The 17,742-nt window shown below is 36.6% G+C and overlaps 1 protein-coding gene across 1 annotated transcript in view; it reads right to left on the bottom strand.

The window, feature by feature from the left end:
- Window positions 1-17,742, bottom strand: part of FANCC (FA complementation group C) — a 162,825-nt gene that overhangs the window by 78,330 nt on the left and 66,753 nt on the right. The window contains exons 4-5 of the mRNA XM_039245701.1: window positions 4,261-4,374; window positions 3,274-3,338 (exon numbers count right to left, since the gene is read on the bottom strand). Of these exons, the coding sequence (XP_039101632.1) occupies window positions 3,274-3,338; window positions 4,261-4,374 (179 nt within the window). The remainder of the gene's footprint in view (window positions 1-3,273; window positions 3,339-4,260; window positions 4,375-17,742) is intronic.

The raw sequence follows: 17,742 nt of genomic DNA, 5'->3' as shown, positions 1-17,742 counted from the left end.
CATTTCCATCACTTCAAGATCTTTCATGCTCATCTGCAGTAAATCCCTGTTCCTATCTTTAGCCCTAGGCAACAACTAATCTACTCTGTCTCTATAGATTTGCCTATTCTGGACATTTTATAAAAATGGAATAATTTAATATATGGTGTTTTTTGACTGGCTTCTTTCACTAAGCATAATGTTTTTGAGGTTCACACATGTTGCAACATGAATCAGTAGACTGTTCCTTTCTTACTGAGGAATAGTATTATACCGTGTAGACATAACATATTTTGTTTATCCATTCATGAGTTGATGGGTATCTGGGTTGCTTCCACTTTTTATTTATTATGAATAATAATATGAATATCTGTATACAAGTATTCACATGCTTATTAGTCACTTGTATATGTTTTTTGATGACATGTATTCCAGTCTTTTGCCTATTTTTTTAAACTGGGTTATCTGTCTTATTACTGAGTTCTTTATATATTCCGATAAGAGCCCTTTATAATATGTTTAATTTGAAATTATTTTCTCGAAGTTTATGACTTGTCTTTTCATTTTTTAAATTGTGGTAACAGGCAATACTTATTTGTTTATCTATCCAGTTAAGGTGGACCTTTGGATCATTTCTTATTTAGAACTATTAGAAAATTAATGTTTGTATGAATATTTGTATAGAGATATTTGTATACAGGGGTGCTTGGGTGGCTCAGTCAGTTAAGTATCTGGCTTCAGCTAAGGTTATGATCTCACCATTAATGGGTACAAGCCCCATGTCAGAGTCTGTGCTGACAGCCTGCTTAGGATTCTGTGTCTCCCTCTCTCTCTGCCCCTCCCCTGCTCACATTCTGTCTCTCTCTCAAAAATAAACAAACATTAAAAAAAAATTTTTAAAGAAATATTTGAATAAAAATATTTGTGACTACCTATGTTTTCATTTGTAGTGAGTAAATACTCAAGAATGGAGTTGGTGGTTCAGATGGTAAGTGTATAGTTAACTTTATAATAATCGCTATGCTGTTTACCAAAGTGGTCATACTGCTTCACATTCTCACAGACAGCAGGTGAGAGATCCAGTGGTTCCTCATCTTCTCCAACACACACTGACATAAGTGTTCTCAATTTTAGTCATTTGAGGGAGGTATACTTGGTATCATGTTTGGGTTTTTTTCTTGCTTAATTATTTTATTGTAGTGAAACATACATAATTGTTATCATTTTAATCATTTGTATTTGGTAACCATTCAGTGCCACTAAATATATTCACATGCTGTGTACCCATCACCATGATCTATACCCAAAGCCTTTCATTATCCTTAATGTAAACTATAGACCCATTAAACAATAATCCCATTCCCTCTAGCCCCTGATAACCTCTCTTCTGCTTTCTGTCTCTATTGAGTTTGCCTCTTCTAGGTACTTCATATAAATAGAATCATACAATATTTGCCCTTCTGTGTCTGGCTTATTTCACTAAGCATAATGTTTTCAATGTCCATCCATATTCTTGCATATATAAAAATTTTATTCCTTTTTATAGCTGAACTATATTTTCTATTGTACTTATATACCTTGTTTTGTGTATCCACTACATGTTTCGTTGATGGGAACTTGAAGTGTTCCCACCTTTTGGCTACTGTGAATAATGGTGCCATGAACACTGGTGTACAGATAGATATCTGTTCAAGTTCCTGCTTTCAGTTCTTTTGAATATATGCCTAAGAGTGGAACTGTTGGGTCTTATCATAATTCTATGTTTAATTTTTGAGGAACTACCAAATTTTTACACAGTGGCTACATTATTTTACATTACCATCAGCAAGACTATCCTTTCAGGAATCATTTCTATAGTTTGTTACATTCCCACCAACAATGCACAGGGCTCTACATTTTTAACCTACTTGCCAACATTTATTATTTTTCAGTTTTGTTTGTTTTTAAAATTATAGACCACTCTGGTACATTTGATGTGGTACCCATTATGTCTTTGATTTACATTTCCCTAATAATAAGTTATGTTGAACATTATTTCATGTGCTTATTGGCCAGCTGTATCGTCTTTGGAGACATGTTTAAACAACTCTGGAGGCACCTGGGTGGCTCAGTCGGTTAAGTGTCCGACTGCAGCTCAGGTCATGATCTCATGGTTTGTGGGTTTGAGCCCCGCGTCGGGCTCTGTGCTGACAGCTAGCTCAGAGCCTGGAGCCTGTTTCAGACCCTCTCTCTCTGACCCTCCCCTGCTCATGCTGTCTCTCTCTCAGAAATAAATAAAACATTAAAAATTTTTTAAAAAATTTAAAAAATAAACAACTCTGTCGCCCATTTTAGAATTGAGCTTTTTGTTGTTGTTCAGTTTCAGCTCTTCCTATACTCTGGATATTAATCCTTTATTGGATAAATGAAAAAAGTTTCCACTTTTTCAAAAAGTAGGCTTTTTGCTTTCTTGAGAGTATCCTATAATTCATAAAAATTCTTACTTTTAATAAGGTCTAATTTATCTACTTTTTCTTGGTTGCTTCTGCTTATGGGGTCATATCCAAAAGAATCACTGCCAAATCCAATGTCATTAAGATTTTCTCCAGTGTTTTTGCCTAAGAGTTTCATAATTTACTTTAAAGTTCAGATGCAAAGGATCCTATAGGCTGAAGTCAAAGACAATTTCTGATACAGCTTTAATTGGCAATAGCTTTATGAAAACAAACTAAAAAACAAAAGAAAGGGACAAAGGTCCCCTGTTCCCAGCTTCTCTTAGTTACTCATTTGTTAAAATTGAAATGCTCACCAATGAAGATAACTTTGAATTCTCTTACACAGTGAAGAACATATTGTAATGTGATTAGTTGCCTTTTAATTTGTCTGAATCTATTTTGATTTGTTTAGTCTAGATTTTGGAATATTATGTTTCTTAAAATAAGTCATATGTGCACATCAAATATCTGTTGCCTTGTAAATGCAATTTGTGTGTGTGTATGTATAACACAAACACACAGACGCTCTCTGAACTGAGCCCTTCCTTTGTTTGTGTTCCCTACTGTACATGTAGGGATTTTTACTCAGTGGGCCACAAGGGACATTGCATGATTTACTGCCCTAAAAAGCTGAAAGAATACTGATTTAAAAAAGAAATTTTCATTAAATTCACAAATTTACCATGTATAAATAATCTCTCCATACAGAATAAATGTAACTATGAACATGAATTTCCTAAGAATTATAATATTTTTTCTCTTATAACCAAACTGATACATTTTGAAACTTGAGAAGGGGGATGTTTAGTTTAACACCTACCGCCTTTGAGTGTTAAATCCATTAAGATGATTCTCTCGGAGTTCAGACACTAACGATAAAACCATCTGTAAAACAAAATCAGTTGCAGGTTAACTCATACTGCAAAACAGGATTACATCAGTTCTATTTTTCCTGGTGTGAGTGATATTTCCGTTGAGATTCTCTACCCTCCCCTACCCGTCCTCTCCTTGTTTTACTTTGTCAAAATGAAAAGAAAGCAGTGCCAAGTCACATTTACAACTAACTTGGATTTTATTTTTTAGGTCTGTTATTCTCCACTCCAATTTAAGCAAATGAACAATAGATCATTAATTTCCTAAGAAAACCAAACCTGTTAAAAATAAAACCACATTAAAGTTAGTTAATTTTTTTCTTTCCTAATTTTAGTACTTTATCTTTTAAAAATTCTACTTATGTATAAAGTTTCCTAAAGGCCAGAGTAGTTAACAAACATTATTTAGAAAAACAAACCAGCAAACATTATTTTGAAGAGCTATGTTAATATCATAAATTAAAAATCCTTGAATTTGGCTAAAATTCAAGGCAGAAGAAAACATAGCTTTAATACTAAGATAGGAATATATAACACTATTTACAACATTGTTATTTATTAAATTTTCTGCCTTAACATAAAATTTCTATCAGGAATTTTAAACAAAATATTTGTCCAACAGTAAAAGTGTGTGTTTATATTGGTTAAGGAAATCTCTTCTTCCAAAAATCTTTGAGAGAATAAATGACATCTGTTAAGAGACAAAAGGGGTTGGCTGATTTAGAATAACCTCTCCTGGTTTCCCTCGTTTTTCTCATAATCTCCTGCTTCACATTTCTTCCTTATATGGCTATAAGTCCACCCAAGGTAAGAAGAGATAAACAGAGAAACGTTAAACATCTCTCCTAGAAGAGTGAAATATTTCCATTTACCCTTTTTGCCGATGGTACACTAGGCAACAAAAATTTCAATACTAATACATTAAAAATACTCACATTTTTAAGTAAACCAGGATAGTAATCTGCAGGTGCATATCCAAGACCTTGAGTAAAAAGACCCAGTTCTTTTGTATCAAATCTGAATGCTGAAAGCATATGAGATAACAAGCCCTTAAAAACATAAACAAAAAAAGTTATTAAAAGTGAGTGCAAGTGACAAGTGCCTATTATATGTAATGCCTAGAATCCATGTCCTTTGTAAATGCGGTGATCTCTATGAAAGGAGTAATCTTAATTTGTCCAAATACCCAGTTCATGTGGATTCAAAGTATAATAAGTTGGCCTTAAAATTATCACATTAATTTAATTTTATTATTTTATTTTTGTTTTTAGAGAGACAGCAAGAGAGAGTGTACAAATGGGGTAGAAGTGTGAGCGCGGGGTTGGAAGACAGAGAGAGAGAGAGAGAGAGAGAGAGAGAATAAATCTCAAGCAGGCTCCAGGCTCAGCACAGGGCCCAACACGGGTATAACCTGAGCTGAATTCAAGAGTTGGATGCTCAATCAACTGAGCCACTCAGGCCGCCCAAAATAGATCATTTTAAACAAATGTTAACAGTGAAGCAAAAATATATAATGAATGAACAATGCTTTAACCATATTAAGAATGTGATCTTTATTGTTTTTAACTCAGCAAAATATTTTTATCAAAGTAGATATAATAATTTAACACATGACAATGAACACACCACAAATTACTAGGGAAAGATTATGCATTAATAAATGGTGCTATGGGAACACTATTTGAAAAAATTAGATTTGTACCTTATGTCATTCATCAAAATATACCTGAACTTGATGTGAATTAAAGAGATCAATGTAAAAATGAAATAAGGGGTGTATGGGTGGCTCAGCTGGTTAAGCGTCCAACCTCGGCTTAGGTCATGATCTCACAGTTTGTGAATTTGAGCCCTTTATCAGGCTTTGTGCTGACAGCTCAGAGCCTGGACCCTGCTTCAGATTCTGTCTTCCACTTTCTCTGCCCTTCCCCAGCTCATGCTCTGTCTCTCTCTCTCTCTCTCAAAAATAAATAAAATTATAAATTATAAAATATTTAAATAAAATATATAAAAAATATATAGTAAAATTAATAGAAAAATAAACAAGAAGAACGTAAGTACTTTTCAGGTGTGTCTAGATGGAATAGAACTTTGTAAACTGAAAATCAAGAGAGCAAATCATTGGTTGTTCTAAACAGAAATAAAATCTTGTGTTTCCAGAAAATAATATAAGCAAAAACTAGGAAGAATATTGACAAATAACAGCATGACCATAAGGAGTCAAATTATTGTGTAAAATATCATACGACAAATACTAAGAACATACAAAATGAGTATCAACGGATAATTCATAAAAGAAAATACAAATGTGCAAGAAACACACGGATAAACTGCTCACCCTGATAAACTCAAAGGGAATATTTAAACATCAACATACCATTTTTCACTTAATGAATTAAAGATTTATAGACCTAAATACCAAATGCTAATCTGGGTACTTTGAAACAAGGACTCGTGTGAGCTATTAAAATATAAATGGGTATCCATATGTCCTGCTGCTGTGAACCACACTGAGGCACCCCCAGAGAGTGTGAGTGGGTATAACACAGTCCATAATCCACCCCAAGCTTAGACTGCCAGGGCTGTGTCTGCCCAGAGGTTTATAACCTGAACAAAGGCGCCTTATAGGTTAATAGAGGTCTGCCTTATAGAGCGCAACTTGAAAATATATATTAAGGGTTTTTAAAAGCATTCAGAAGTTTTAATGTATCTGGCACACATATAAGGAAATAAACCCAAGTATGATGAGGGGGATTATACTCAAAGACGTTCATTACAATGTTCTTTCTCATAGTGAAAAATGTCTAACAGCAGAGACTGATTAATTTATCAAACCCTCATATAGTGGCTCACTGTAAACCATTAAAATGTTTATAAAGAATATATGAGAGTATTTTAAATAGCTATAATTTTAAATGAAGAAAGGAAGATGGAAATTTTAATATACAGAAACAATCTCATCAACCTAAAAATAATCCATACCATACATGGAAATAAAAAAATAATGGAAGAAACTATCACCAAATATTAATGGTCTCTGTGGTGGTGCTGTTATGGGTATATATATTTTTCTTTCTTTCTCCTCCCTCTTTAAGAGAGGGAGAGAGTGCAAGTGCGTAGAGGTGCAGAAGGAGAGAGGGAGAGAATCTCAAGCGGGCTCCATGCTCATCACAGAGCCCAACGCAAGGCTTGATCCCACAACCTTGGGATCACAGCCTGAGCCGAAACCAAGATTCTGACACTCAACCGACTGAGCCACCCAGGTGCCCCTATATTTTTCCTTCTTTCTACTTTAGTATGTTTTCCAGTTTCCTATATGTGTATGTGTACTACAGGAAATACTATAGTTTATAATCAGGAAAACAATATTTGCTTTTTAAAAAGTGTTATATTTGGAAACATTTATTTTTTAGCAACAGCTTTATTGAGACATAATTCATATACTATATAACTCAATGGATTTTAGTATATCCACAGGGAAACAGTAATTTTATTTTTTCTTAAGTCCTATACTGCATTCTGTAAGTACACATTACAAGATAAAATAAACTTGTGTTTGTGCATCTAAATTTGTGAGTCCTTACACATATACTTTGATAGGACTAAGAATCTAGGGAAGTAAAAATAATATAATAAATTCCACCCACCATCACACTTAAGCATTAAAAACACCAAAGGCTGACTCTCCCTCACTGGCTTCTTTGAAGCTATAGGGCTGTAGACTCTGTGGCCCCTCAGGACTTTACAATGTCCTAGTCCCTTAGCCATGAGGATTCTTCCAGATCTGGTTAAATGTTACTTCTTGAGGGAATTCTAACAATTAAGACAACTAAAATTTACTGACTGCTTTCCATGTGTGAAATATTGTGCTAAGTTCTCTAAGTATGGCATCTCACTTAAAATCCCATAAATCAAGTTTTTAATAAAATTCAATTAAGCAAGTTTCAATTAAGCCACCTATAAACAGGCGGCTACTATCATTATAATTCACAGGACTGACCCTTAAAAAGTTAAAGCACAAAGTGCTACAGACCTAGTTGGTATAAAAAGTAATTCAGTACATATACAATAGAAGGAAACTGATTTCAAGGCTCTAACAATTAAAAATCAGTTATGATTGCAGGTCTTAAGGAAAACATGCCAGGGCTTTCCCCTATAAACCCAGTGCCTCCCAGAAGCACTCACATTCTGAGCCTTGTACCAATGCATGGAGGCTGGCTTCCCAAAAGTGCAGGAGTTATTTTGGTAGTTGAGCCAATGAAAGTTAAAAAAAAAAACAAAAAAACAAAAAAACAAAAACAAACAAAAAACCTAGGACACTCAATAGATTCAGAGGGTGTAACCAGGAATTGTAATTCCTGAGTAATGGTTAAAATAGCCATAAACAGTTCCCTAGATAGTATTCACAATGCCTGTATTATGCAAGCTGACTATAACACCTAAGGTCTTGGAAAAATAACAATTTAATTGGCAGACCTGTCCTGGCCTAAATTCCCAAAATGATATGGTTAGAAACTGATTTTTTAAAAATCAAATGCTATAAATATTAGTTCCCCCACCCTACCTCTTGATTTGTTTAACAAATAAAACCAAACAAACAAAAAACCTCATACTGCGATACTCAGTGTTGGCAAGGATGTGGTGAGTGGGTACTCTGTCATTGTTGGGAGCATAATTTGATAAAGACTTTCTGGGAAGTCACTTGATATGTAGCCAAAACATTAAAATTCATATCCTTTTACCCAGTTTTTTGATTTCCAAGAACATATATTAATGAAAGTTTTAAGTTCATTAAACAGCATTACTTACAGCAGTGAAAAACTAGAAGCAACCAAAGTACCCTACACAATACTGGACTGGCTGAATTCCTCATGGTTTATCCAACAGTGTGCATTATGTTGTAAAAAGATATTTAATAACCCAGGAAAAGACAATGTAACATTAATTTAAAAAGCAAGGGGTCAAACTGTATGTTCAATGTGATTTTAATTTTGTATGGAAAAAAACGTTAGGAAGAAATGTAACAATAGTTAAAACAGATTTTTTTCTAGTAGTGATTTAAAATTTCTTCTTTAAAATATCTGCATTTCCAAAGTTTCTACAACTACCAAAGCTGGGTACTTACTCTATGGCCAAAACTTAAAGGAATGTCCCCATATCCACTTTACATGAGGCAGCTAGGATAGTTTTTTTTTTTTATCATAACAATGCAAATCTGATTGGTCTTCAGCATTAGACCCTCTATGGCTTACTTTTTATCTTAAGAAATATTTTGTAAACCAAAATTACATGCTTTAACTTATGTCTGTTTTTCCCATAATTCCCTAATACGAACTGCTATGGAGGGCCAAGAGAGTTTTGCTCCTGGATAAAATAAGCATAGATCCTAAGACACAGCATACTGAGGCCTGGCTATGGTTACATAACTTCCAAACAGACACCTCAAACTTTAGACCTTCAAATCTCTCTTTTAAAGAAAACTTAATACCTGACAAGCACTTCTCATTGTTAAGAATTTTTTTTTTACTGCCACCTAGTGGCTACCAGAAAACCATCAAACAGAAAGCCATTCAAGATTCTGTAGGCATCAAATGCCTGGACAAAAATTCATTCCTACAGTCGGATGATAATGGATTCTTTTGTAAATGCCAACAGAGCAACCCTGGAGATTCTCTATTTCAATCTTCTCATTTTACTAATGAACTGATGAAGAACTGGGTTTCTGAATACAGGAATCAGTATCAACAAAAAGGATGTGAATGTAAACAAATAGGTTCTGACTTGAAGGGCTTAAAGAAAACGTGCAAATCATCCAATCACTCTGGCTTGTGATCTAAGATCCTTCAAGGGTGGCAGGTGCAGTAATGAGCACAGCTGTGTACAAAGCATCTGAAGTCCAATTTTGATTCATGCAGGAGTTTTAAGAACTCCACTAGCGTTTGAAAAGCCATTTTAAAAATGCTTATCCATTAAAGGTGAGCTTTCATTAAGGAGAGATATTTTAAATAAACCAGAGGAAAATCCACTGCCCTTGTTTTCAGGTGCTGTTTTTTGTCCTCACCTCACTGTATCTGCTCCATCTTGTAACAGGCAGCACATGCACAAGTGGGTTAGGAAAGTTGGATCAATGAGGCTGTGGTTTGGCTCACTGCTGGGTTGTGGAGAAGGGCTGTGGCTTCTGCTCAAGCAGAGGGCTGGGAGAGCCAAACTGTGGTCAATCTTCTTGAACTGAGACAGAGCACATATTTCATGCTTCTCCAAGCTATTTCTTCATCTGATCATTAAAGTCTTTTAGAATTTCCATCACTTTGCTCTCTACTGCATCTAGCTCTTTATACATAATATAAATAAAAACTGTTTGTAAACAAAGATCCCTTATTCATTCAACAAACATATTGTGATCTGTATTCAAGCCACTCTACTACAGTACTGGGATATGAAGCCCCTGGAGCCCAAGGAAGGGATATCAAGATGGAAACAGCCGTAATATAAGACAGAATGCAGTAAGTGCTACAATGAGGGGATAAGACAATCACTGTGGGAACAGAGGAAGTAATGATTAATTCCAACTGTAGAGTTTCAGAGTGCTCCTAGGACATGATGACTTCAGAGCAGATTCTGACAGCTGGATAAGAAGAGAAAGAGTAAGGGGAAGGAGGCAGGGAAAGAGAGAAGAGACGATGTGTGATAGGATGGACAGAGGAAATGACTAGGGAAGGAGAGAGAACTGGTGGGAAAGGGGACATATTAGGCAGAGCAAAGACATGGGAAATACTCCTGTCAATCCTCCTGCTCCCAGCCCTTGCTAGATGCCTAAGCACAGCTTGCGCCCTCCTCCTCCCTGACCCCCCACCACACAAAGCTTCAGTCCACCTGGTCAAACTTACTTCTCCTGGTCTTTCTCTTTGACCTCTGCAATCTGGTGACAGCAGGCTCCCTGCTGATCACCACATTCATCCTCCCCTTTCCCACCTTCATACCATTTCCTTCTCCTGAAAAATCTAACAACCTCCACATATTTCTAGCCAAAATTACACATATTTTTCAAAGTCCATCTTTCTCCAAACTCCTGTTCCAGTGCGTGACAGGATGAAATCGTATTCTCCTGAAAACTCCATGGTATCCTATTTGCAGTTCTCTGACAGTGCCTACCAAGTTCTGCCTTAAATTGTAGGTACCTGTTTCCTCTTCTACTCATTAGCCCACAGGCTCCCCAAGAAAGGGACAGTCTTACTATCTTTATATTCCTTCAAGCAAATGTTAACTAGCCCTCCACATTGGATATAATAGGCATTCTATAAACAGCCTGGATAGCTCAGACAGTTAATCACCCTACTTCAGCTCAGGTCATGATCTCACGGTCCCTGGGTTTGGTCCCCACATAAGGCTCTGTGTTGACAACTCAGAGCCCGGAGCCTGCTTCAGATTGTCTGTCTGTCTGTCTCTCTCTGCACCTTCCCCACTTGCACTCTGTCTCTCTCTCAAAATAAAATAAAGACAAAAAAATTTAAAAAAATAAAAATGAACACTAACCTAATAAAAATAAATAGAATGAATTGTTCATTTATAGTTACTGAACAATATAATTACTGCAGGATTCCTTTATGATCTCATTACAGGATAAAATGATAAATTTTGACCAAAAAATTTAGTCCTCAAGGTGTAGCACAACATGTTTAATCTTATCTTCTCTCAAGCCTTTACCAAAGCATTTGGTCTATCGGTTGTCCACCAATGGAACTGCTGCCATTTTGATTACTTGGCAGGCTCTTTTATTGTATAAAATACATGTGCCCAAGGGCACCTGGGTGGCTCAGTCAGTTAAGTGTCTGACTTCAGCTCAGGTCATTATCTCACAGTTTGTGAGTTCAAGCCCTGCTTCAGATTCTATGTTGACAGCTCACAGCCTGGAGCCTGTTTCAGATTCTGTGACTCTCTCTCTCTAGCCCTCACCCACCAGTGCTCTGTCTCTCTCTGTCTCAAAAATAAATAAATAATTTAAAAAATTATATATAAAAAAAGAATCTGTTTTCGGGTGCCTGGGTGGCTCAGTAGGTTAAGCGTCCGACTTGGGCTCAGGTCACGATCTCGTGGTCCATGGGTTCCAGCCCTGTGGCGGGCTCTGTGCTGACAGCTCAGAGCCTGGAGTCTGCTTTGGATTGTGTGTGTCTCTCTCTCTGCCCCTCCTCCCCCTGTTGTCTGTCTTTGTCTCTCAAAATAAAATAAATTTTTTTAAAAAAATTAAAAAAAATACATGTGCCCAAATATTGAATTAGTCACTTCTTTTTTTATATTCCCATGGCATTTTATGTAAACATCTAGTAAAACACTTATGTCGTTATCCTGTTTTTTATACTTAATATTAAAATTCCCAATTAATTAAATTATTGCAAGTCATTCATAGTTTCCTAAATTAGATACCATAGTGAAAACTGGCTAATTTTCTTAATAACATAACCTTAAATCATTATTTCCCTCTAACAACAAACATAATCTAGAATCTAGATTAACATCTAAGCACCACCTAAATATATTACTTTGCTGAAAAAGAAGAAGAGTCCTCTATAAAGTAAAATGGACCAGTAGTGCTCTGTGCATGGTACTACATGACAAAACAACAAAGATAAATGTTACAAAACTTTAAAAAACATATATTAAAGACCTGCCTAAATGGAAAGATATACTATGGTCTCAGCAAGGAAAATTAAATGTCTTAAAGAAGTAAATTCTCATAGAAACTCAATGGAGTACCACTGACAATCCTAAATAGAGGTGTGTGTGTGTGTGTGTGTGTGTGTGTGTGCGCGCGCGCGCGCGCACGCAACTTCTGAAGCTTGTCTAAAACTTACATAGAAAAGCAAGGGTTCAAGCATAGCATATGCTAAGAAAAAGAATAAAATTACAGAAAAACACACAGCATGACTCCATTTCCATGAAGTTCAAAAAGCAGGTACACTAAACAAGGTGCTATTCAGGGACACATACACAAGGGGCAGAAATACAACTTCCACAAATTACTTCTGGATGAAGGTTCTAAGAGACAAAGTGAGATCAACCAAATTAAATACTTTATACCATCACGATTATTCTGTGCCTGCTAGTCTGAAGCACCCATAATACTGAGATTTCTCAGGGAAAAAATACCATTATGGCGATGTAGTTTCACTGCTAACTCTTCTAAAATCTGAAATCCTTATCTAAGATTATAAGGCAGACATTTTTCATATTATGATATAAGGCATACCCATTGTTGTTGATAAAGCTATAGAGAAATAAGACACAAATGCTTGAAAAGTTATTTGGAATTCTGTAAATTAAAAACATTTTCCAAGCTTACATAGTGTTTTTTTGTTATTTCTATAAATTAAGAATTTAAAAATATTTCAAAATGTAACTGGCACATGTAAATGGCATACCATCAGATAACTAGCATAATCTATAATCCAAATCATGAAGAAATGAGTTCTATATTAAAGATATGAATTTATTTCTAGTATATTCTTTCTAAAAATCAGATGTTTAATTTAAAATAATTTTGCAGGGAACCTGGGTGCTTTAGTCATTTCAGCTCCTGACTCTCAGTGTCAGCTCAGGTCTGATCTCACAGTTTGTGGGATCAAGCCTCACATCAGGCTCCCACTTGACAGTGTGTAGCCTGCTTGGTATTCTATCTCACTCCTTCTTTTTCTCTGCCCCTCCTCCACATGCGCTCGTTCTTGCTCTCTTTCTCAAAATAAACTTAAAAACAACATACACACACACACACACACACACACACACACACACACACACACAACCATTCCTTTAAAAAAGTAAAAGGTTTTAAAAATAAAGAACTTGGGGCGCCTGGGTGGCTCAGTCAGTTAAGCATCCAACTTCGGCTCAGGACATGATCTCACGGTTTGTGGGTTCGAGCCCCACATCGGGCTCTATGCTTACAGCCAGCTTAGAGCCAGGAGCCTGTTTCAGATTCTGTGATTCCCTCTCTCTCTGACACTCCCCTGCTCATGCTCTCTCTCTCTCTCTCAGAAATAAATAAAACACTTAAAAATAAAAAATAAAAATAAAGAACTTAATACATTATTTCTTTCAACACAGAACACTAACTTGAATAAATTAACCTAAACAATGCCAATATCCAACTTGGAACCTGATAATTTGTTTCCAACAGTTAACAGTCTTATTAGTCTTCTCTGGGTATGATAGGTTCAATCTAATAGATCTGCAATTACCATACTTCCTTTTATTTCAATTCAATATTGAAATTGTTAAATGATTTTTAACTTTCTAGAATGAGTATCTACCAAAGTGGACAAAGTCTAACTTAGTGAGCAATTTACTATGAAGGAAAACTAACCATACAAAACATGTACTGAGAAACACCTTTCCCTATTACATGGGGAAGCATGGTTCAAGAAGCCATTGATTATTTTGCCATTCTCATAAACCACACACTGTAAGATATAAAAGCTCAAATATGATTGCAAATCAGGGAAGAAGATAGAGTATAATTGCTTTTTTCCTGAGAAAACTTGAAATCCTACCATTTGAAACAAATGAATTTATTACTCAGCACTCATTTAAGTAAAGGTTAGTGCTGAGACACTATGTACCGATCTAGCCTCTTCATGGGGCTATAGAAATACCCTTAAGATGAGTAGATTGTTTTGCAGTCTCTGCAGTATTGACATTTTGGGCCTAATTCTTTCCTGTTGGGGGCTGTCCTATGTATTCTTAGCCTCTGCCCACTAAATGCCAGTAACCACGCCCCTTCCAAGTTGTGACAACCCACACTGTCTCCAGATACTGCAGAATCCCCTCAAGAGCAAAATAGTCCCAGCTCATAAACCTTGGGTTAAACACACACCTGCTTCTTAAAATTAGTTTGGATTATAGTTTTTGCATATACCTGTTGTTTCTAGTTTACAGATGAGTAGTTGGCAATAATAAAGAAGACTCTGCAATTGATATGGAAATAACTACAGGAGTTAGTATTATGTGAAGAAAGCAAGTTGCAGGATAATACATGCAGCATACTTCCATTTCTGTGAAAAGAAACATAAAAAATGTATTTTCATATATAAATGCAAAGACTAAAAGGATGTATAGATCTTCCATGACTTACAATAGCATTATGTCCCATTAAACATATCATAAGCTGAAAATATCATAAGTTGAAAGCGCACATAATACCCCTAACCACAGAGTGTTGGCTCTTAGCACATCCCTGATCATTGGTAGCTGCTCTGTTGTAAATCTCAGTTTGAGTTACGATGGAATATAATAGACAGTCAAGTAACCTAGTTCCTGGGTTTGGGGTACCTTTAATCTTCTCTTTCTTCATAATCAAGGTCAAGGTCCACCTTCTGCCCTCTGAATCATCACAATGCCGGGTTTTGCATACACTTATCTAACAGTGGGACTATCATCTTTAGGTCTATCATCTCATAATCAAATAAGAAATAGATGAAGAAACCAAGAAAGAGCCAGTGAAAATGAGGTCACCTCATTTTTTCTCCTGGTGTGATGTCGAGACACTTCAATCAGAATCATCTGGTTCTCATTACCATGCAGAATCAAAACCTCTGCGTATGGAGCTTTTCCAACAGGACCACCACCCACCTCACTGCACTGTGAAGTTTAAGGATCACCACTCTAGCAGCTGACCACAGCCTGAATACCTATATATTTATCTTTTATGCACTGGGAAAAAATTGAGACAATAGAGAGAAGCCCACATCTTCCTATCACCTCCCTACCTTTGCTGGAATTAATCCTTCTCTGGTCCAAAATCTACTATAACAATGATCCGAACAAGCCTTACCCCTCCCATGTAGTAAGATAACTCAAGCAGCTGAATGAGAATATATTCGGAGTAGAAACATCCTAGAGTGGAACTTGGAGTCAGACACTTAGGTTCACCTAGCAGCTCTGTTGCTCAATGGAGAAAATCACTTACTGTCACTAAGTTTCAGTTTCTAAAATATCTTTGAAATGGAGAAAATAATACCTCTCAAAGTTAGGAGGACTGAAAGAAATCAGGTAGGAAAATCACCTGGCTAGAGATCTGGCTCATAGTAGGTGCTAAATAAATGTTAATTCTCATAGTTCAGTGCCAGGGCTGACCCAATTTCTTTGAGACAGGCCAAAATATCTAGAAGTTACCCTTATTAGGAAGAGACAGAGAGAGAGAGAGAGACAGAGACAGAGAGAGAGAAGTCTTTGATACATTGTTTCATAATCTGTTTGCCTACAAATCAAACATTAACAACTGCTTCTATTAAATATTTTCAATGTCTCCAAATTAGACGTGGTTTGTACTATCTCTCCCTAAGGTCTGTCTTCTGGGGTTCCCAGGAAAGCAAGTGTGGGGTCACTGAGGTCACAGCGTCAGGATGCATGCAAGCTGGTATTTCTCATGCAGCCCTCTCCATAAAACATTCCTGTTGGCTCTTGCCCCTGCCTCCCTCCTATCATGCCTTCATTTTCAAAACACCCTCCCTCCCACCCTGGCTGTCCTTACTTCTGGGGAGAGGACATTGTCGGGGAGTCCTCAGGGTCAGTGAAGAAGGTCAGGGTTCCTGGAAGGCAGAAATTCCTGCCCAGTGAAAGGAAAACATTAGTTTTCTTCGTATTTATTATTCCTGTCCATACCTTTAAATCTTCATAATCAATAAAACTTATTATCCCTAAAACTGTTGTTATCTGCCAGTCTGAAACAATGAAATATTTGAGTCTGTTTTCTCTACAGATTATCTTTGTTTCCAACTAACTTCTACTCCCTGCAGTGCTCCACTTTCTCATGTTTTTAAGTCTACCTTGCATACTCCAGCTAATAATCTTTCCTGGTATGACTGGCCCCTTGTCCCAATGCTTAATCCACCCTAATCCTTTTCTCATTTCACCCTGAACACTCAAAATTATGGTCTGACATGCCTCTACAATTTAAAAAAATATTATAAAGAATTATAAATATATTGAAAATCAACCTCTAAAGGAGAATATTTTTTAATTTAAAACTTGGTATATGCAATACTCTCATGATGGCATAGTATTTGGACATTCAAATCCTTTGTATATCAATTAAATGTACCAACTGCTCTCAATAAGATGAAGCAAAGTTACTCACATCTCTTTTGCACTTTCACATCCATTGCCAAGCCAAATTACTATGGGCAGATTTCTGTAGCTTTTCCTTAAAAATCCTGCTTTCAGTGGTTTTTTTTTTTCTTTTTAAAATTTATACGTCCCATTGCAGTTTAAATGAAATGATCTACAATAAAAACCTAACTGGCCTGGTATTTTTAGAGCCCTTTTTACTATGAAATAAACACTCAGAAATCTGGAGAATTGCAGTGGTTAAGTGTGTAAGCGAGAAGGAAGGCTGCTCATTCATAGAACCGCCCAACACCCATTGTTTACACAGCCTATTCCACGGGCAGGATGCTGACATAACACAATTCACAGAATTTCCAAACACAGGTCCAATCATAACAAAGTCCTCAACTTTTACTTTTGCTTACAGAACCTCTTGCTTGCTCACTCATTAGTTCCAGTGGGGTCGGGGAGGGGGGGATACAGTTGGTTTTCCAAAAACCAAAATCAAAAGACATTAGAAAATAAACCTGAACTAACACAGCATATGAATGACTCAAACAAAGGCATTGAAATTTATCTATAACCACATACCATAGAAAGATGTAAGTAGGTAGACCTAGAAATGTATGCTTTACACTTACTGTAAGCAGGTCATGTGTTTAATAACTATGTTGCCAAGCTTAAATGATCACTCCTTTGCAAGCACCCTCAGCTCCCTGCTTGCCACCCCCACCCCAAAGTGCTGAAGTACTTGCCTTGTAAAATCCCAACCCTGTGAACCCATCTCTACCTTCTCTCCACCAGAGCCCACGCACCTGATACTGGTGACAACATCAGACACCTGAGCCGCCTGCTCTGGCTCTGATTTCATCGCCACAACCCTTGAATGGGCTCAGCGTTGCCTCACAACCCTCCTATGCTTCCTGGTCAATTTGCTCCACAACTTTCTGAGCAATTATTTCATATCTTCTCCTCTGTCATTATACCACTGCCCCTTTCCCACAACTCCTGGCTAAGGACCTCATCTCATAGTTGAGGAAACAGCAATTAGCAAGGAACTTGCTCTTCTGTCGTCACCAACCAGTTCATAAACTCACCTACGTGAACAGCCCTGTTTTCTGTCTTCCCCGCTATTCTGAGGGAAGAAGTGTGTCTCTGCTCCTATTAAGTAGAAGTGTCCAAGTGGGCTCTGACCCCTACCCTCTTCTTCTCCAGGACTCTATAACAGTGATCCTCACACTCTCTGAATCACCACTGAACTGTTCACATCGGTTCATAAAACTTAAAAAGTTCTCCTTAATCCAACATCTCCCTCCTAATTA

The sequence above is a fragment of the Hyaena hyaena genome, unplaced genomic scaffold (genome assembly GCF_003009895.1).
Source record: "Hyaena hyaena isolate Hyena2069 unplaced genomic scaffold, ASM300989v1 scaffold_269, whole genome shotgun sequence".
Lineage (NCBI taxonomy): Eukaryota > Metazoa > Chordata > Mammalia > Carnivora > Hyaenidae > Hyaena > Hyaena hyaena.
The sequence above is the reverse complement of the archived record's forward strand: the minus strand, read 5'-3'. Positions and strand labels throughout refer to the sequence as shown.